Here is a 21,610-nt window from a genome sequence, read left to right as displayed (position 1 = left end):
CCTTTGGCATCAGCAGGATCTAAACGCTTGGGCCTCTGATTTGATTCTGGGGTTTCCTTTGGAAGCACTGCTAGCTCCACAGAGTTTGAAAAGGGTCCTTCTCCCACCTCATTGGATGCAGATATCTTGACAATGTATATATTTCCTGCCACCAGGTTTTCTAGCAAAGCCATGGTTATTGCCCCTATAAATATATCAATTACAAATTAAGCAAACTTTATCTTTTATTCATTCTTTCAATCACACAAACATGGTCTTATTTTTATGATTATAAAAGTAATACATTTATTGTAAAATGTTTGTAAAATAAAGATAAGTATGAATAAAATGACAATTTCCTATTGTTAACATTTTGGTGTATTTGTGTGTGTACAATACACGTATGAGTACATATTTACCACAACCATTCTTATATCCTAAAATTTTAATTTAACATTGCACCATGCACACTGCCCCTATAAATATATAATTCTTCCTTGTAATTTTGTATTAAGAGTAGCTTGTAAAAGCAGCATGTATTTTTGTTTGGATTTTTTTTTAACCAAAAAATTATAAACATATATATAATGTTTCACTCTTTATATAGGTATGGATACAAACAGCATTGAAAACATTTTATTTTGGAATATTTCAAACATAGGTAAAGAGAAAAGGACATAATGAACTCAGATTCAACAATTGTAATTAGATTTTAAAAATCCAATGTGAAAGTCTTTTTTTTTTCTTTTAGGAATGTTTAAACTACTTATGGTAATTGTGATAGACAAATTACAAACAACACAATTACTTCTGAAAGTATGAATGTATTTTTCAACCTCCTAATCATTATCTAAGAGTTCTTGGATGTAAACAGGCAAGAAAATGCCAGAGTTGTGTCGGAACCTCAGAATGCTAAAAATCTAGATCTCAGATTGACTATTAAAATTAGCACCAGCAATCTGGCTGGCGTCTACTTCTCTCTAAAAGTCACCGTCATTTCAATTGATAGATATTTGGTATTGAAAGGTATCTTCTCTGATGGCATGACTGCTAAGGAGTCACATTTGGGCACTGCTATTTCTCGAGGGGTCTTTCTGTACTCGTTCCACCATGGCACTGAAGTGTTTTTCTTACAAAAGGGACTCACACCTTAGTAGCTAGTCCTAATGTTAAGAAAGCACGTGTAACAGAAATTCAGCCAGGAAGTTGTCCCTGCACTGCATCTGTGGGTGGATGTTCACAGAGAAACTGAGCTTCCCTGCGGTGATTTCTTCTCATTTCTTCCTGACGCAGGGCATCCTTAACAGTCGTTTCAGAGCACTTAGAATAGCTTGTAGCTGTCACCTCCAGCCCAGAGCCGGCTGGCTCTTCTAGTGCACCTGCTACAGTATATTTCATTACGCAAGTGAAGTGTCGGGTGATCTGAGAGCTGAGGTCATGATTCAGAGGCCACCTCTGTGGGTCACATGGTGGGAGGCAGCCAAACCAAGCAGCAGTGCAAGGAGCTGAACACTGTTTTCATGTGCTCTGGTTTCAGCTTGGCCTGGAGAGAGTGTGAGCTACTTGAGTCACAAGTGTTAAGTAAACAAACTGACCCTTATTTAGAATCAGGAAGAATCTTTCCACTCCTATGTGTCCTTAGGCATGTGAAATAAAAAGCAACAATGTACTATGACATGTTACAATTAGCTAGAAGGAAGAACATTTTGATTTCTTCACAAATAGACAAATTGCCTTTCCATTTTATCATAGAATACTTTACATTTAATTTTAGAAAATGCTTGGCAAAGCCAATCACCACCTGAAATTAAAATTCTTTCACTTAATTTAAAATTAACAGCAGATGAGCTGTGTGTGTGTACGTACATGCATGCTCCCCTTCCTCCCACAGAGAGAAAAAAAGCAAACTATTACATTCTGATTCTGCACATTTAAAGCAGTTCCCAAACAGTAAAGCGATCAGTCACTATAGTCTCTCAGCAAACTGTCTCAGTCCCGGTCAGTGTGATTATTTCAGTCCACAGCCTTTTACATGTGTCTGAATCTTTGGCTAGACAAGGAGTTTCACAAACCAGACAGTGTAACAGGCTCAGTGTTGGACCAGTGTTGACCAAATCCTGGTGTGTTACCAACTGAGTAATTTGCAACCTGGGGCACATCACTGAACTCCCCTTCCCTCACGGGGGCCATATCCTCACCTCACAGAATTGTAACAAGGATTAAATAAACTACCATGGGCAAGTGTCTGACACAAGAGAATAGACTCAATGAAAGTAAGCCTCTTTCCTCACTTCTGATCTCCCCACCTCCCTTTCTGGAGGACTGAAAATTTTCTTTTTCACATTTGAACAGCTTAAGGTGGCTAGCGTAACACTTTGTACAAGATGATCCTCAGTAAATACCAACTGAACATATATTAAAATATGAGCCATTTGTTACCAAAAGAGTGTTCATTTAATACAGAAAAGTAAAGGGTAAGATTTTGAGGTTGAAGGAACACCCCAGAAGGCAGTCTCACACCCTTCTCTCTTCTGTCCATTCTCTCTAACGTGATTTTCTTCCAGTTCCACCATCTTAAATGTCACCTCCACACTGATGACTTCTAAGTTACACCACTGGTCCCCTCTCCCAGGAATTTAACCCCCCCACTGCTTACTCAACCTCTCTACCTGGACATCTAAGCGGCACCTCAAATTCCACATGTTTGAAACCAAACTTTTGACTTCCTCCACTAATTTTGCTTCTCTTTTTCCATATATCCCACATCAATCTGTGACAAATCAATAGGGTGTTCTTTCAAATTACTAACAGTTTCTTCTTCCTTTCCTCATTATTATTCCTACCCAAACCCCCATTAACTCTCACATGGACACGTGCATATTAAATGGTCTCCCAACGTTTCTACTCTTACCTCCTTATAATCACTTTTTCAGGGAGGCTGTTAGGGGCTGCCAAAGCAATCCTTTACAAATGTAAACCTGATCAAAAGTCCACAAGGGCTTCCATCTCTCCTAGAACAAAATCTGTGGTCCACATGGCCTGGCACAAGATCTTCCCCTGGTTACCTTCCCACCTCATTTCCCACCCTTTTACTCTTCCCCTCACTCTAGCCTGCCTGGCCTTCTTGTTGCTCTTCTAAAACGCCAAGCACACTTCTGTCTCAGGGACCGTGCACTTCCCCCAGATATCCATACAGCTCTGCTCAGATTTCGTTTCTTCCAAAAGAACTTTGCTCACTGACTGCACCACTTTGTTCTTTCCCCTACTGCAGCTTTCTTCATAGCACTAGGACACTGCCTGAACATTTACATACTTGTTTGTTACCTGAGATGTAAGCTCCAATGAGAAATCGACATGGTTTTGTTCCCTGTGGTATTGCCAATGCCCAGAAAAGAGTCTGGCACATAGTAATCACTCAATAAGGAGCCATTTAATAAATCAATATGTTCTTACTATCAGTAGTCCAAGGCATTTGGCAAATGTTAAGTTAAGTGAGTTCCTTTACTGAAAGACTTAATTTTCCAATATGAATCTCTAATAGGAGGAAATGGCATATGGTGTTTCTCAAATTTATTTTGTTACGGAACTTTTTTTTTTTTTTTTGAAGGAGGGCACATTTATGTTCTTGGGAAAGTAACACCAAGAGGGACAGAAATTGCTGTAGTAGAGTGATTTCTTACAGCACACCCTGTAGATTTAAAAATAACTGAGTACTTTGTGCTGATTTACATCATATCAGGAAGGTAAAGGCTGTAATTTCTGATCCACTTTCAATTATGATTTCATGTCACACTTCTGCTAAACTATTTACCCATGTCCCATTTTAGCCACAAATACACGGTTACCAAGAACATCTTAAAAATGTTTTAACTAATGCAAACAATTCTGTTCCACGTGGCAGTAAATATGTAAATTAACTATATACATAAGTGTATAAGCATACTATGTATAGAAGATTAACAGATATATATGAAAGAGATATTGATATTCCTCCTCTTTTGCCCTCTATATTTTTCTACACCATTACCTTTCCAAAAGTTGCCATAATAAAGAAAAGTTTTTTTCTTTAAATGTCATGCTGTATTCTCTGCTTTTTGTTTAGAACTGGGTAACTCAAACTTTTTATATTTTTCTCTCTGAAGAAAGTAAACACAATTGCTTTTTACTTATGTTGTTTCTTTTGTTCTCTATGAATTACTACCATTAGCTATGAAAAAGGTTCCCTACATTTAATAAAAGACAAAAGCTTTTCACTGATAATATTTCTTAAAATTATACAAGCGGCATAAAGGCAAAAATAGATTTTTTTCCCTCATGCACTCTTACATAAGTTAGAAAGGCTTATATAGAAGTAAAACCTGAGATTACAACCCATTTCACTACTGCACCATCAGTAAGGCAAAATTTTGTTTTCTGAGCCTTGTCTGAAATTGACAAATGAATGCGTTAAAAGGAACCAAACCAAAATACTGTTTTTTCTAGGCAGGTACAAATGAAGAGCTAAAGGAAGTATGTGCTCAAGTGATCAAAATTTGTTATTAGTACTTATAAGTAACACTCCTTAAATCAGGTTAGTCACTTGGTCAAACGTTGTGTCAATACATAATTTTGGAATTTATCAGTGAAAACTGAATTACATATTTTAAGAATATTGGGGTAGACCGTAAGATGAAAAGCCCTGCATAAACCGTGCCTCCATCTCTCCACACCTGTGGGCACTCCCTTCCCACACTGACGCTGGGCTTGTCTACATGATTTGCTTTGCGGGGTGGGGGGCGGGGGCGGTGTTAGCAAATGTGATATAGGCAGAGGCTTGCAAGCTCTGTACATGGGGTTTCCTCCCTGTCTTCCTTATGCTGGAACTCTCTCGTTGTTTGTAAGCTACCTACGCCCTGCTGAAACCCTGAGATGATTAGAGCCTCATGAGTGACCTGAGGAGAGACCAACAGAACTGCCTGGCTGATCCCAGTCCAAATTGTTGACTCACAGAATTGGGAGAAAACATAATAGCTGAATTTTAGAGTGGTTTGTTAGGGCAGTGATGGATAATGGATAAAATGTAAAACTGTATTAGTAGCAAGCATGTATTTACACGCTCTTCACTGACTAGGAAATCATTACTTAGTGGGGCATTTGCTTAGTGAAAAATATGAATACATAACTATCAAAATGCCAGCTACAGTTACTGTTTATTTCACAGTCACAAAAAGCGTTATATATTCATTACATCCAGGTAAGTGGCCTTGAAGTACATTCTCTTAATTGGGTAAATATTCCGCATTAAAGGTAAAATGTAAGTGGAAGTGCCTGGTACTGTAAAGTAGTTAGAGTATGTAGACTGCCAACAAATTTCCTCCTCAAAATCATGCTTAAGTTTTTAATTGCTTGGAAAACTGTTCTTTTCCCAGCATGCGTGTCTGAATTTAGAAAGTGCCAAAATAATGAAATTATTCTATTTATGTGATGGCCCATCTAAAAACTGGCATCTGGGACTTGTCCAAATGAAAGACTCAAAAATGTTAAAAGGGCATACTGATAAAAGCATGAAATAAGAATGGTGAGTTCTACAATTCAGTTTCTCTTAGCCGAAACAAAATTGGTGTTAAAAAATTTAGATTTAGTGTTCTTAAGCCCTAATCAGCTTTCCCCAGTACTTAGGTGGACCGTGACAACCACATGGGTCAATTCATTTGCATGTGGACCATTTCTGTAGCCGTACAAAGGTCTTCTCCTTTAAATCAGGTCTTCTTCCAGCGATGGCTACTCCAGCGCAAGACACACAACCCCTGGAAATCTACTACTTACCTGTAACAATTCTCCCTCCCTGACCCCTTCTCCTTCCCTCCTTTAGCTACCGAGTCCTGTTAATTTCACCTCCTTGATCTCTTTCAACCACCCTCTCCTTTCTACCTCAATGCTTGCCACCATCATCCAGGCTTCTCATCTCTTTCCTAGACCACAATTCCTTCCTGGTCTCCTTGTATCATGCTTGCCCCTAGTCCTCCTCTACCAAACCTCTTCTCTTCACAATACTCAGAGTGATCTTTCTGAAATGCAAATCATGCTCATGCTTGCAGTATGTGGGTGACTTCCCAATGGCCTTTGAACAAAACCCAAATCCTTAATTGGTTACTTCATAATTATACCTTCAAAACAAACTCTAGATCCCTCTCTTTCCCTTTGTTTCCTTATCACTGATCATCTTACTTCTTGTCCCCTCTGGTAATTTATGATCCTATTTACCTTCGCGGTGTAGGACCTGCCACTCTCCTGCAATCCAGGCCTTCCTGGATGCGTACAAGATAGTGTAGCGCGTCACAACCGTCTCCGGGCCGTCAGGAGGTTTCCAAGACACCAGAGCAGTGTCATCCTCTATCAGCGTCACTTTTACTCCAACCGGTGGGCCTGCCGGTGCTGTGCACACACGTGGAAAACACTGTGTTATTAGGAGATAATGGTCATAAAGACTCAAATACCTGGCTAACGGACTGATAGGCGGGCATAGAAAAGAGTTTAAAAAACTAGAAACCACTGTAAAAACATCTCAAAATCATAGCTTTCACAGCCCACCGGTGATAATAGCAGATTATGATTTTTTCCTTCTTTATCTGAAAGCCTGATGCTTAAAACACTAAAAAAACCCAAAGGAGATGGTAGATACCCCGATGAGGAATTACTAAGTCGCAGGTCGTCAGCATTTTTAGGGCTCTTCATACTGTTTTGCCACACTGACGACTAGAAAGGTGTACAGTTCCACCAGGAGCACCTGCCTGTTAGGCATCCTGTGAGGTATAGAATCCACTCTGTGTTTCTTACTAAAGTGCACAGAATGTATGCTTAATCTGCTCTAGGAAACCAGTGAAGAAAATACTAATGAGACCAAAATATTTACTTCTTCTTCAAAAAGTTGTGAATCAGTGAGCTTGTAAGACAGACTTTAGACTAATAACTTGTATCTATGAAAAGGTAGTGAAGTCTAGGGATTTTAGTTGACCCCATGTTCAATATGCTAAAAGTGTGAGGAACTTGTTTTGGGTATCACATTGCATATGGAGTACTGCCTAAACCTTAGCAAAACAGACCAGTGCTCACTGAAATAAACGCCCTCTGCCTTCTCTCGGCATCATTAAAATAGAGCTGCAATGGTCCTTACAGATGGATCATGTAGACCTCATTCTAGAGAAAAGGAAAAGCAGGTTTGAGACATGGAATACTGTATCAAGTGCTGTAGGTAAGCCTCAAAACTGGTGCTCGTCTCCACTGCACTACGCACAGCACCAAGCTAGGAGCTCACATTAGGTTCTAATGCGGGCTCCTAACATCATTAAATACATTATTCACTTATTTCCATTTTAAATTATTTGGGTGCAGCCTTGCACGGCACACCTGATTTTAGAACATGCAGCATCCCCTAAAGAGACACTAAATTTAAGCCCACCTGCTTATGCAATACATTGAGAGGGAAAATGTTTTTACTACAATAAAGGAACAGAAATTTCAAAAGTTAAGAAACTAAAGAAAACAAATACATACACTTCAACAGGTAGGTAGCAACCACGGCAGTACCTTCTTCAAAGTGACACACACACACATGCGCGTGCGCGCACACACACACATATATATTATATACGTATATACTCTAACATGCAGATAAAACCCATAGGGGAGCTGCTTTCTTTACCTTCTGGAAGCGTGGAGTGGTAGACAACCGGGCTCCAGGGACTGGAAAGCTGACCCACGTGTAGTCGAACAGCAAATTCATATTTGGTGTTTGGTTCTAGACCTTGAACCAACATGTGAGTTTCTGATCTATGGTAATGAGGAATGAAGTTGTTAATGCTGGTAGCACATGGTTTCTAAAAGATGGTCAGTATTTCCAATCAATACAGGTAGGGCACACTGTTATTATTCACTACCTCCTCATTTTCTTAAGAAAATGTTTTTAAATTAAAAGAGCAATCTAATTTGACTATTTAAATGCTACATTAGGTCTTGATTGTGGTAGTGGTTTCATTGGTGTATACACTTATCAAAAATCAATCAAATTGTACATTTTAAGTATGTGTGATTTACTTCACAGGAAATCATACCACAATAAAGTTGTTTAAATAAAAAAATTAAAAAAAAATAAATAAAATGTTATATTTGGTGTTATAGAAATAAGCCTAAAAATTGCTTCTTTGAGAGGAAACTGGGAAATTAACAGGACAGAAATGTCCCAATACAAAAGGATTTCCTGTGAAATACCGGAAGTCAAACCAGTCTTTTAAAGCATAATGATGGCTATCTTTCTATGATCTAGAAAACAGAACAACGAGCTTCATTTTTTGATGGCAGCATGAAAACGGTCTTGTTTCTTTCCTTAAACATGCTAAGTTTAGCTACTTGAAATGAGTAATAGCTTCTTGCCTAACCTTGCTCCATGAGGCTGGGGAAACAACAATAAAAAATCATTTATGGAAATTAAATTTCAAAAAATACAGGTTTCAGAACTGAGTATGGTAAAGATGCACCATTCCCACCACTTTATAAGTAAGACAAGTCCTGAGACAGATGCTTCCCGCTGGAGCTCAAGCTGGCCCAAGATGGTAAAGAAGGAAGAGCGAGTGGGGAGGAGAGCGAAGAAAACAACCATTAATAGAAGCTACATACGTTTGAAGGTACAGAACCAAAGAAGCATTCTGCAGGCCAACAGGGTTACAGCGGACGGTGTAGTTAATTATTTGTGCCGTGGTGAACGCAGGCCTCCTCCAGTGCAGGAATATGGAAGATGAGGTGTTAGCCTTCGCATAGAGGTGGTGGGGTGGTGGTGGAGGAGGAACCATGCGATCACGGACAGCTATTGAAAAAGACAATGTTAATTTACTGCATGGTGTAACATTTAATGTAGAAGGTAGTAAAATGGTAAAATCATAATACGTCCCCTCCTCCCATAAGTTGACTTTAGGTATTTCTTCCACCACAGGTTCACAGTGGTTTAGCGATATATTATTTAAACCAAAACGACTCTTCCATGAGTTAGATAAGGAATTAAACATTATCAATATTTAGAATGTAAAACAGAAGCACAGAGAGGTCAAGCTACCAGCCAGAGACACTCAGAAAGCCAGCCATAGGCTTAAAACTAGACCCACATCCTCTTTAGTAGCAATAAAACCAAACAGCTCTTAGTAGCAATAAAACTGAACAGCAACTGGAAGGAAAGAATTAGCCTCAAGATTAAAGGAGATAAAAGAAAACTTAGTGTATATAAGTATTCTGGGTTATTTTCCCAGTTAAATTTCTAATGGTCTTTTGCATGCAAAACAAAAATAGGTTCTTATAATTAAGTACATCTCACTGAGTACGTACTTGTTCAAAATAGTATGTTAGGCACCTTGGAGAATATAAAGTAATAAAAACCACCAAGGTGTACAAGTAGTAATGAGACTTAAATGTAAAGAACGAAAAGGAGAAAAAGGAGCGTGTGTCTTACATGGTGAAACAAACTACTGTAACTGTTACTTACACACGCATCCTGGAGTACTGACTGTCTGGTCCGCCTGATAGCCATCTTCTATGTTGTTGTAAGCCAGCAGCCTCACATGGTATTTTCTTCTGGGGTCTATAAAGAAACCAAGAGGTAGTAATTAGGTCCAGCCCTCTAGTTAGGAACAAAGGTTCTAGAACAAAGGTTCTAGAATCTAGATTTGGGTTTTAAAAAACTTTCGAATGCATAAGGGCTCTAAGTAAAATGAAAACTTTCTTTCTCTTCCTGTTCTTCACAATGATTCAGCAATTCACCTTATTATGGCATGGCTACTGGGACCATCTACCAAATATTAAAATTTTACTTTATTTAGCCTCACTTCGAACAATGACATTACCACCACCACTCTTCCTCCTCTTCTTCAACTGACCAGACACAGATTCTAGATTTTAAAAGTCTTGGGCTGTCAATGGGCCCCTTACAAGGGGTTACACTACATACAAGCTCTTTGTTTAGTTATTTAAGGTCGTTAACTTAAAAGCATGGAAATCCAACAGATTGTTTCCCCCCTAAAAGGTAAGAAGAATTACAGTCGTCACTCTTGAGTACCTTTGAAAATGTTTATAACCATGTGTTATTTAAGTTTATTTCTACCTGTGCCCTCTCCACAAACCGACATGATCAAGTTGAGCTAAATTTACCAAGAAAGATGCGCTGGAGCTCCCTCTACTGGTGTCCATTAACTATCACAATATGGAAACTGAAGTCCATCCCATGCATATTAAAACAAAAATTTTTTCATGCCTTGTAGGAAATAAGTCATCATAAATCCTAAATAATATACTTTAGAAGATATTCAATAAGTTTAATGATATGAATACATTTAAATATAAGTGTTTATGATAACATTTAACTATAAAGCAATACCTGATTAGGGCAAAAATAATTACTATTCAGAAACAATGTATTCCTTTATTTCCAGCTTTATTGACGTATAGCTGACAAATAAAAGTTGCAGACATTTAAGGTATATAACTTGATGTCTGATATAGGTATATACTGTGAAATGATCACTACAATCAAAGAAATTAACATACCCATCACCCCACAGTTACTATTTGCGTGTGGGTATGTGTGGTGAGAACATTTAAGATCTACACTCTTAGTGATTTTCAAGTATACAATACAGCATTGATAACTATACTCACCACACTGTACATCAGATACCCAGAACTTACTCATCTTGCATAACTGAAACTTTGTACCCTCTGATCAACATCTCCCCATTTCTCCCACCCCCAAACCCCTGGCAACCACCATTCTACTTTCTGCTTCTATGAGTTTAACTATTTTAAATTCCATATATGAGTGGGATCATGTAGCAATTGTCTTTCTGGCTTATTGAGATCATGTAGTAACTGTCTTCCTGGCTTATTTCACTTAGCATAATGTCCTCTAGGTTCTTTTATGTTGTGTAAATGGCAAGATTTCCTTCTTTTTAAAAGCTGAGTAATATTCCATCGTGTATATATATATATAATATATATAATATCCATTGTGTGTATATATATATAATGTCCATTGTGTGTGTGTGTGTATATATATATATATACACACACACACACACACACATATGCCACATTTTCTTTATCCATTCACCTGTCAAGAGGCAGTTAGGCTGTTATCATAACCTGTCTATGGTGAATAATGCTGCCATGAACATGAGAGTGCAGATAACTCTTTGAGATACTGATTTCATTTCCTTTTGGTATATACCCAGAAGTGGGACTGCTGGATCATATGGTGATTCTATTTCTAATTTTAATGTATTTCTACCTGATACTTTTCTAAATAATAATAAAACAAACACATAAATAAATCCAGTGTTTCATAAGGGAAAACAATCATCCTTAATAGATATATCAAATGTGAAAAAGGCCTTAGAATAAAATAGTAAAAAATAATTCTAGATTGAATTTGAACATTTAAAATCCAAAAATAAGCTGTGAATTTAGAATTTCTCCAAAGTAATTTAACAGTTTGCATAAATATTTTTCAAACTGATATATTCTAATATTTAATATTAAAATGCATTAAAAGGATATCCTAAAATACTCTATAAGATATATGTGATTCCCTCTGTATACACTGTGGTACAAATGTGTTAAGTAGCAAGTCCAGTATCACTCAAAGCTGAACCAAGAACTTGTGACTTCCTATGAAAAAGTACAGGTCCTTTAAATTTATACAAATACATGCCTTTGTCACAGCAAGTATGTCTCCTTATAATGAATGTTAAAACAAATACTTTCAAACTTTTATAAAATAATTATCAGAAAGCAGAAACACATGTGCATTTCATCCTTGAAACGATTTCTAACACCCAGCACTGAAATTCTAAGATTCAAAAGGTTTCTGTTCAGATCAATGGCTACTTAATTTGAATCTGTTTTCTTCTTTCTTTCCTCCTAGTGCTAAACCTATTAGTCAACTGAATCCTGAGTTCCATCTTACAAACTCTCCCTCTGAATGGGTACAAATGGAATTCAACTGGCTCTCCGCACAAGTTTTTCAAGCGTATTTCTTTATACTGTCTCTACTCAATTAGAACAGTACCTTTAGGAAAGCCTTCTGAGTGTGAGGTATTATGCCAGGAATCAGGAGATACAGAAAAGGAAGGATGAACGAGAACTTGCCCAAAGTAGCTCACATTCTCCGGCAGCCAGACACGGGAACAGCCAGGTCGTATAGAAAGCTGATGTTGACGAGGGTTATGAGTGGAGATGGAGAGATTAATCTTTTTTCCATCGTGTAAACAATCAATCAACATTTCATGAATCCTTCTCTGCAATGGTTATTTACTTATTTTTTAGCCCTAAAATTGATTCTTCATTCTCCTCTTCTTACTCTTTTAAAAAAAATAAGCTGCTTACACTAAATTTTAAACCCAGAATTAACCTTTTTTTGGTTGCTGTTGATCATACAGAAGCAGCTTATATGTCCTAAGAAGATGAGAGCACAGAGGTGCCCCCTTTCCACTCCCAGCACCTGGCTATTACCCTCTCAGCAAAGACGCCAACAAGCCCGACACAAGGAGAGGCAGCTCTTCCGACATCCACCTGGAAATCATCCCTGTAGCCAGAGCAACCGCCTCCAGAGCTGGGCTCCTTCCCCTGCTAGTTTACCCGAGGTTAGGAAAAGGCAAACCACTGAGCAGGCAAATCAAGTATACTGGGTGCACGAGATTCCTTTCTATCCACACCAAAAAGTAAAGCAAGAACCAGGATAATTTTGGAAATTATTTTAGAAGAAATAAAATTATAGGACATACTAGGTGGAAAAAATATGGTAAAGGAAAGAGAAAATCCATTCACGTTTGTTCACATGTGATCTACTCTTCATGCTCTGTGAAGAATCTTGTTTTTAAAACTAAAAAGTGCCACGTTGGGGGCCAAGCTGAGCAGTGAGCCACCTGCACTTGCCACGTACTCCTCTTAGACTTTAAAAATACAACTTCAATTTCAAAATCTAGTCACTGTATTATTTTGGTCTGTGAATCCAGAAAGCCCAGAGAAACCTGGCTCGTTCTTCATAAACAATTTGTTAGAAATTTGATTTCATATACTTTTGTAAATTTAAGACAGGACCTAAAGGATCAAAGCCCTCAAAATAATGTTAAGATGAGCATTATCAGGCAGTAAGAGTTATCAGCTAAGAAAAAGCAGAGAACAGCTGCACAATTACAAAATTAAGGATACAGAGTAAAAAAATAAAGTTTAGGACAAATATATTAAGTACAGGTAAATGTACCAATGATGTATCTCAGCAGAAGCAGCACAAGTCCTAATGCTCTGCAGTTCTGCAAAGACCCTCTGATGCATGAGGGACAAACAAAACAGAGACAGGATTAACACTGTGAAATGCCACAGGGATCCAGTTCCCAAGGCCTGTTCCAGCCCTCCTTGAGACAAGCGCTGCCACGTATGTGGTGCTCGGTTACACGAGACTCAGCAGACTTAGGCTATGCGGTTTAGGGGGAAACCAGCAGAGTCAGGAAGAGCAGCCACAAAGAATAGCGCAGGCCTCCTCCAAACCCAGCAAGAGAAGGAGAGTGAGAGAGAGGCGGGTGGGGAAGAGAGGTGGTCGCAGTTCCTTCAAAGCTCAACGCAAGGGGCATAAAAATCACTCAACAGGGCTAATTGCTTAATGGTCCCAGGGGTGATAGGTAGCATTTGGATCTGTGGTTAAACTTGCCTAAAGACTTAGCAATATAGAAAGATGAAGGGTCAGGAAAGAAAGCCCACGTTAATTTAACACAAATCTGACTCTGAACGCTTTGATGCGTAACTCTGGAGTGTCAGCTTAAGTTAACGTGATCGTGGTCCCAGCCAAATTAACTTGCCTTTCTTTATCAAAGAAATTTGTCTTTCTTTATCTTTTCTTTATTTTTTGGCCAAAAAACAATCTCCTTCCTGAAACATCACTATGGCTATATCCATTATTTTTTCTCCACTGGTTCTAAGACTTGCGTCACCTTCTTTCTTTTCTATTTCATTCTCACTATCAGCTCTTCCACTTAAGGAGGAATCAGAACCAGAAGTCTGGCTGGCCAAGCAAAGAGTCCACAGGTGTCAAATAAACACTTACCAAAGCACCTGCTAAAAGTCAGGTACTGTCTGCAAGACTCAAAAGGCCAGAAAACCATAACTCTTGCTTTTAATTTCAATCTACCAAAGGGGAAAGACTGGTAAATGAATGCTCTCTCTATATGATTTACCAGTTGTATAGTCTTGGCTAAGTTTCTTAGTTTTCTAAGCCTTGCTTATTTTCCTTTGGAACATAGAGATATAATCCTTTTCAGGGATTTTTAAGAGTATTAGATGACATCATGCCTATTAAGGGCTTTGTACAGTTCCTATAATTAGTAAACACAACATTACTGTTGTTGTTATTCTTTGAGTAGAGCTGTCTGGGAGAACAGAAAAGGCGCTACCAAAACTACAGATGCACTTAAATTTGGGAGTCACCTTTAGGAAGGCAAATGAATATGAAGGTTGTTCGTTCATACAAGGAAGGTCTAGAATCCAGAGTATCAGCAAATCAGCAGACACCGAGGCTGAGCTGGAATACCCTCAGTTCTCATGAACATCCCCTGGGCTACAGAGCAGGCACCAGCTCTCAGGTGTGTGTGTGACTCGTATACATGACTGAAGGAGCTGTGTTTTGTGTTTATAGCCACTAAGAAAGCTTGCTGTTTTGGCAGCCACTCCACATGGTGTATAATCCTCTCAGTGTCAGATCTACCTTCACCCATGTCTTCCATTTTAATCTAATAAGCTCTCATCTGTTAATAAAGAAACAACTCGATGATGATAAATGCTTTGGAAAATAATTTAACAGACTTCCCCACTAATGGAAGAACAGTAGATTGTTTCAAAAAAATGAGATGGGAAGAGTTTGAGAACTTGTATTAGAAAACAGCAAGCAAGTGGACACAACAAATTCATTCATTCTTAATTATATCCAGTTTTAACCATTAGGTGTTACCAAGAACCTGTCTTAATTCCATTCTAAAAGCGTATGATTTAACAATAATGCATTCACTGAATCTTCATGCAACAATCTTAAGTAACCTACTAAAAGTTTTGGTATAATATACCCATTTTTTCATTGCAACCTGTTTTCAAAGACCACAAAACAACAACAACAAAATACGCCTTCTTTCAGTGTTTTACTTAAATAATGTGCATTTCCCTTCTCTATCACTAGATGGCACCTGTGTGCCTATAAGGAGAGTGATGACTCATCTAATAAGAAGGTGGGAGCTATTCAGATACCAGTTGAAACTGATAAATGAGCAATTCAAAATAGGTATGCATGAAATACAGCCATGGCTTTAGTTTTACCAAATGAAAGACTTCATGAAATGCAAAGCTATAAAGAGGGAGAAGGGCTGCCCTGGATCAGGGTCTGTCATACATACAAATATTTCACATGAACTTAAAAACCCCATGACTGAGGTACTGTTTTTGTCACCTATCCTCTACACAGGAGGATACTGAGACAAAGAGAAGAAGTAACTTTCCTAATGACTCAGTGCTACCAAGAAGTTAAGATTGACAGTTTAGCACAAGGGTTATGCTTTATCTGAGATGTCAGACCTAGACGGCCTGGATTCCAATTTCACCTTGGTAAGTTATTTTCTCTGTTTACCTCGGTTAAAATCACTATAAAATGGGTACAATGATGACACAGCATCTGTCTCTTGAGGTTATGGGAGGAGGATATGAACTGATTCACATAAAGTGCCTGAAAGAGTGCCAGTAACAGTAACACACTGATAAAAATAATATACAGATAAAAATATCAGTAGTTATAATATAAATCTTAGCATCCGACAACTCCCTGCTCCCTGCTCCCTCTCACTTAGAAGACCATGATGGTATAGTGGTTAAAGGAACTCTGGAACCAGACCGCTTGGGTTTGAATTGAGTTTCCTCATCTATAAAATGGAGATTAAATGAATTTATATTTATAAAATGCTTAGGAAAATGTCTGACACTGAGTAGGTGTTTTAGTGCTAAATAGATAAATGTAGAGAGGGCTGGTTTGAGAATTAGGGGATCTGGCTTTCATTCTTGGATTTTATAGCTGTGTGGCTGTAAAGGTAGTCTCCTAGAACTCAGTTTCCTCATGTTTAAGATTAGGAAGTTGAAGCATGTAAGTTACTCCCAAATTTGTTTAGGTAACAGTGTGCTAGGGGAGCGAAAACAAAGGTCTACATAAGTACCATGCAAGGCAGTAACTGCTGCAAAGGGATTTGTTGAAACTCTAAGGGAATCCAGAGGAGGGAACGGTTACTAGTAGTTTGGGAGTGAAGAGGGCTTCATCAAAGGAGTGCATTTGATTTGAGCAGAATCTGACCTTCCTGTAATAAGCATGGGGGAGAAGAGACTGAGGCCATGGGAAGAATATGAGCAAAGGCTCGGGGTCAGGAACTCACGGATCAGGGATGAGTGACAGGCAAGAGCTCAGTAAAGGGTGCATGAGTGAGGGTCAAGCAGAAAAGTTCGGCTGGGGGTCAATCTCGGAGGGCTTTGAGAGCCAGGCGAGGCATTGTGGATTTTATTACTTATATATGGAAAACAGCTGACTCAATGAAATCGCTGAGAGAAGGGATTAATGAGGAGGAGGAGTAGGGAAGATCCCCAGTTTCCAACATGGGTTCACCAGACAGAAATGGAAGAGCATATGCCTGATGGAGCCAAGGACATGCTGAATCAGAGATGCGGGGGGAAGGGAGCTGACCAGAGAGAGGGTGGTAAGAAGTGTAGGCTGAAGAAAAAGAAAAAAAGGGCAGGGGGTGGAGGGTATAGCTCAGTGGTAGTTCTGCTCAGCATACACAAGGTCCTGGGTTTAATCCCCAGTCCCTCCACTAAAAAATACATAAGTAATAAATAAACCTAATTACCTCCTCCACAAAAAGAAAAAAAAAAAGAAATGTGGGCTGGAGCCAGCAGTGAGGATGGAGAACCACATTCAGCAGTTATTTACACAAAAGGGTGCAGGCAGAGGAGAGAAAAGACAGCAAGGACTAGAAACCTTGGGGCCAAAAGAGAAATGGTCTTCAAGAGTCATGAGGAGAACCAGGAACGTAAAATACCATGGACACCAAGGGAAGGATGGCTGACAGTGTCCAAAGCTGGAGAGAAGTCACCAAGGGTCTGCCTATCTCTGTCCTTTAACAGAATAAATTCATCAGGAAGCCGTGAGGTTAGGGGTAGCAAAAAGCATGGAGTTAAAGAGCAAGGAAGTGGACACCAGAGGCAGAGCTATAAAGGGGAATGAAAATGCATTATCTTCTGATATGTACAGAAACATGAACATTTTATCTAGCTCTACATGGTAGAATTTTTAGTTACTTTGCTTCCTATATTTCTATCTGTTCTATAACAAACATGAATTGCTTTGGTAATAATAAAATGGTGAAGAACTGTTGAGAAAATGTACTGTTTTATATGCCAACAAGCTACAATGTACTTGATATGCATGATCTTAAATAATCCTTACAATAACCCTATAAAATAAGAATTGTTATTTTTATTTTACAGATTAAGACACTTCTATGTAAGCAAACTGGCTTTCTGTCAACAACCAATCATTTTTTCCCATGTAAAATATCGAAAATATTTCAAACCTCCTTGATTCTTTACTACACTAGAAATAACTGAAACTTCCTTTGGCGCTTCAAAATCATCCTTATGAGCATCAATTATTATATCTTCTACAACATAGAGTGGTTGGGTTTTTTTTTTTAATTTATTTTTATTGTCCTTCAGCTCCAATTTTGTGCTTCTGGGCCTATGTGATAAAGCCAGGGTCCTATAATCACTAATATCTGAGAAGCCAAATAGGAAAATATGTGAGAAAATGTGTAAAATTAAGAGAAGACATTCTAAGCAATGTCATCCTCTCCTTAAGAGGCTTTATGACTTAAACCCTTTTTTTGGCCCCTTCCGGGTTTAGGTTATCCCTGGAGTAGGCCCCGAATAAGTGGGTGATATTAACGTACATTCAAAGTAATCAAATACACAGTAAAACAAAAGCAGAATAATCAGAGATTTAAACACTAAGGAATAAACTTACTCTGAGGAGAAAACTTTTAAGAGTTCCAGTCCTATTGGATTTTCATCATTGTTCTGTCCTTAGACTTTTTATTTACGATACAAAAGGTAAAAACGAATAGGCTCACTTGTAGGAAGTTCCTGCACCATTCCTTCCCCCAGACACCATGAAGATCAAAAGTTCTCTGACCAGAGATGAACTCAGATGGTAAAACTGATGGATATCCATTCAAACTTTGTGGATTCTCTGCTGTAAGACTGACATTTCTAGGAGATTGGCTTCTTGGAAAATGCATAATAGAAAACTATTAGTTACAAAGTATTTAGCTGTGGACCAAGAATGAGAGATAACACTAGGCTCATGAAAACCAAGCTTTTATTTCTTCCAGCTGCTAATTGGTAAGGTTCCAGAAGCCTTGAAAAGACCCAGGCCAGAGTGGACACGCAGGAGTAGATAAAATTCAGAGAAAACCTGAGGTCAGGACCATGAGAAAACTTTTACCCCACAGCAGTTGAGTCCACCTCTGACATAATTTCTAAAATTCAAATCTCATCAAGACTTAAAGCGTTTTATTTCCCTTCCTTCTATGCAAACTTCTCAGGTGGTGGGAAAAGTAATCCTACAACTAAAGGAAGGAAAAGGAATCAGATCCACGTTGGGACAGTCCCCGGCCACTTGTTCAGTTTACTGACATGAACATGCTGGAGCAGCTTAATAGAACATTTTAACAGAACAAAAAGCATTACTTTAAAAATCACTATGTACTACTTAAAATTATTTCCTTAGACCACTGCTAAAAAAAAAGCTTTGCTTATATTACCGACAAAGTGTCATAATTAAGACAGCTTCAAAGCATTAAAAATAAATAAACTGGAATAGATGTGCGAAAGTAAGTCTGAACACTTGCTGATAAAAAGTCAACTTCTATAAAGTCTGAAAATATTGGTTCAAGTAGGAAATGCTCAGAATAAGTGAGAAAAGGTGAAGTTCTGAGGGATGAAACCTAGTGCCTGGCCAAATGTCCATTTTTAACTTAATCTTTTGTGCTACAAGGTTTGGTGTGAGCCTTTTCAGGCTCATTGTTCCCCTGCAGTCCGACTGGAGGGCTCCTTGGTCTGGCTAGCCAGGGTGGCTGCACTGCCCCCAAGCCTGTCCCTCCAACACAATACCCCCATATAATTATTCAGAGAAGAGGCCAGCAGTACGGACCACTGTGACACCTGGGTCATGGCCTCTGACACAGAATCTGGGGCCAGCCCAAGTCTGGTCCTGGAGCAGAGGAGCAGGAAAAATGCTAAGGGGGATGGGTGGGAAAGGAAAGCTGAGTGAAATACTCTGCTTTAAAATGCTATGTTTAAGCACAGTAATGAAAATGCAAATCACATTTGAACAATTTGATTTGCCTTCAAGTTATCAAAATGCTGTGTCTCTCCTTTCTAAACTGTATTGAGATTAGTACAAGCCTTTGGCAGGGGGCATAATTAGGTTTGTTGGTTTGTTTGTTTAATGGAGGTACTGGGGACCGAACCCAGGACCTGGTGCATGCTAGGCACGCGCTCTACCACTGAGCTATGTCCTCCCGCCTAGTACAAGTCTTTTAAGAGAGATTTCTTTGTCTTGTATCATCAGACTTTTGTTAGAATGGAAAAGGTTAATTCATGACAGTTAAAATGCCTTACATAAATGTGTTAGTAGGCTGATTTAAAAGCAAAAGCTTTTTAAGCTAAAAAAATGTAAATTTTACTTTAATTCAGGATGAAAAATTCATTCCCCTTTTGTTTATAAACTGAATTTCTGTAATGGATTGTTAATCATAAACATATTTCACTGTTTGCATTATAAATTTAAAGGCAGTTTTTTTTTAATGATCACCATGCCAAAATGTTATAAATTTGTTCTGTGATAATACAGAATATTTATTTGAGTGTAAAATGGACAGAATGGCAGATAGAGTGGGCAACCCCCGCACTCGCACTCTCCCAACTTTCCCTACGTGTTCTGCAGAACAGCTTTCTATGGAAGCTGATGGTAGAGTATTTGTCTAAACCTGAAATGACTCAGTCCCTTTTGTTCTGCCCCCCCCACCCCAACCCCAAGGGCCTAAGACAAATAACACCTCTCACTCCCAGTAAAAACATCCCCTTTCCTACTGAGTTTAGGATAATTTGGAAGAAAGCTCTTTATATGTGACATTTGAGAATCAGTTTCCTACCAAAGTAAGTATATCCTATTGTTAATCTCTATTTTTTAAAACCTCCCCCAAAAGACTGAGATTGTTTTGTAAAATCCAGAAGCCTAAGGCTTTCCCAGTTATATTGTCTTCACTAGTATTCTGATCATGTTATTTCTTTTTTGATGGCATGATTTCATTTTTATACCTCTGTTAGACTTTTAAGACTTCTTTTAAAATCCATTTTTCACCTTTGACAAATGCATTACTTGGGGCTGTCTGGGTAAGATATATTTGGGGTTGAAGATTTCTACTTGAACATTGCCATGAATGAATCTGATTTACAACCAAACACTGAAAAAACGAATTTGAAAGTGATATTGGAAGCTCTGACACAGGTTTTGATCTTTTATGTTCTTTTCTTATGGCATTCCTTTGCCCTTTGTGAATCCCTGTGGAAGAAAGGCACCTCAATGGTCCAGTTTTGTAAGATGAGCAAGCACTGCCACTGAGTCTCTCCAACTACACCATCAACTAATGAAATTGTGCCGACGGCTGATGGTGCCTGTGGGCTGGACGGAGAAAAAGAAAGAAGACTCCAAAAAAGCAGTGGCTTAACTGTTACAAAATTTGTAACAGCTTTATGTGAAGAGTTCTAATAAAGCTGGTCCACATCTATTATTCCTGAATAATTTAAAAGTGAATAATATGGAGGGATTGCGGATTACAAGAATTTGTAACATAAACAAGTGTGTTAGAATGCGGAAGTGGGGAGCGCATTTTACGAGACTATAAAATTTACAAAGGAAGTTTACTTAAAGTCGTTATCTAAGAAAATGAAATAAATCCCTTTGATTATGTTGATATTTCTATCCAGAGCAATCCTTATCCTAAAAGCATACAAAGTACTTGACTTATGTTACTATATTCGGCTTAGCATTTAAGTAGCTGCTCTGTCTGCCAACACACAGACACTGTCTGTCTGACATACATCATTGCCTTACAAACAATATTTTTATAGACTGACAGAGAGAGCCTATTCATGACAACCAAACTTCCCCTGAAGCCATGAAATAAATTTCCTTCCAGGACTAACATTTCTCCCTTTCACTATCGTGGGCTCGCCATGCCATTTTGACCTTTTTGTGAGGCAACATGAAAATACCATCTATCATCTCCTGAACCACGGTGACTTGGTCGGAGGTGCACAGTTTCATGGCAAAAACATCTGTGCTTTGATAACCATTCCTCCAAATCTCAGACCTCGGCAGTTAAAAGCATGCTTACAAGATGGGAAAGAAGCAGGTAGACAGCTTGAAACCAATCTTAAATTTCTTCTCAAGTAGGAAATGCAAGCTGGTGAAATA

The 21,610-nt window shown here is 38.5% G+C and overlaps 1 protein-coding gene across 2 annotated transcripts in view; it reads right to left on the bottom strand.

Moving 5' to 3' along the window:
- Nucleotides 1-21,610, bottom strand: part of PRTG (protogenin) — a 120,028-nt gene that overhangs the window by 13,949 nt on the left and 84,469 nt on the right. For both annotated transcript variants that reach the window (XM_032481128.1, XM_032481129.1), the window contains exons 12-16: nucleotides 9,488-9,583; nucleotides 8,632-8,818; nucleotides 7,661-7,788; nucleotides 6,223-6,393; nucleotides 2-184 (exon numbers count right to left, since the gene is read on the bottom strand). In XM_032481128.1, the coding sequence (XP_032337019.1) occupies nucleotides 2-184; nucleotides 6,223-6,393; nucleotides 7,661-7,788; nucleotides 8,632-8,818; nucleotides 9,488-9,583 (765 nt within the window). The remainder of the gene's footprint in view (nucleotide 1; nucleotides 185-6,222; nucleotides 6,394-7,660; nucleotides 7,789-8,631; nucleotides 8,819-9,487; nucleotides 9,584-21,610) is intronic.

Source organism: Camelus ferus, chromosome 6 (assembly GCF_009834535.1).
Source record: "Camelus ferus isolate YT-003-E chromosome 6, BCGSAC_Cfer_1.0, whole genome shotgun sequence".
NCBI lineage: Eukaryota > Metazoa > Chordata > Mammalia > Artiodactyla > Camelidae > Camelus > Camelus ferus.
The sequence above is the reverse complement of the archived record's forward strand: the minus strand, read 5'-3'. Positions and strand labels throughout refer to the sequence as shown.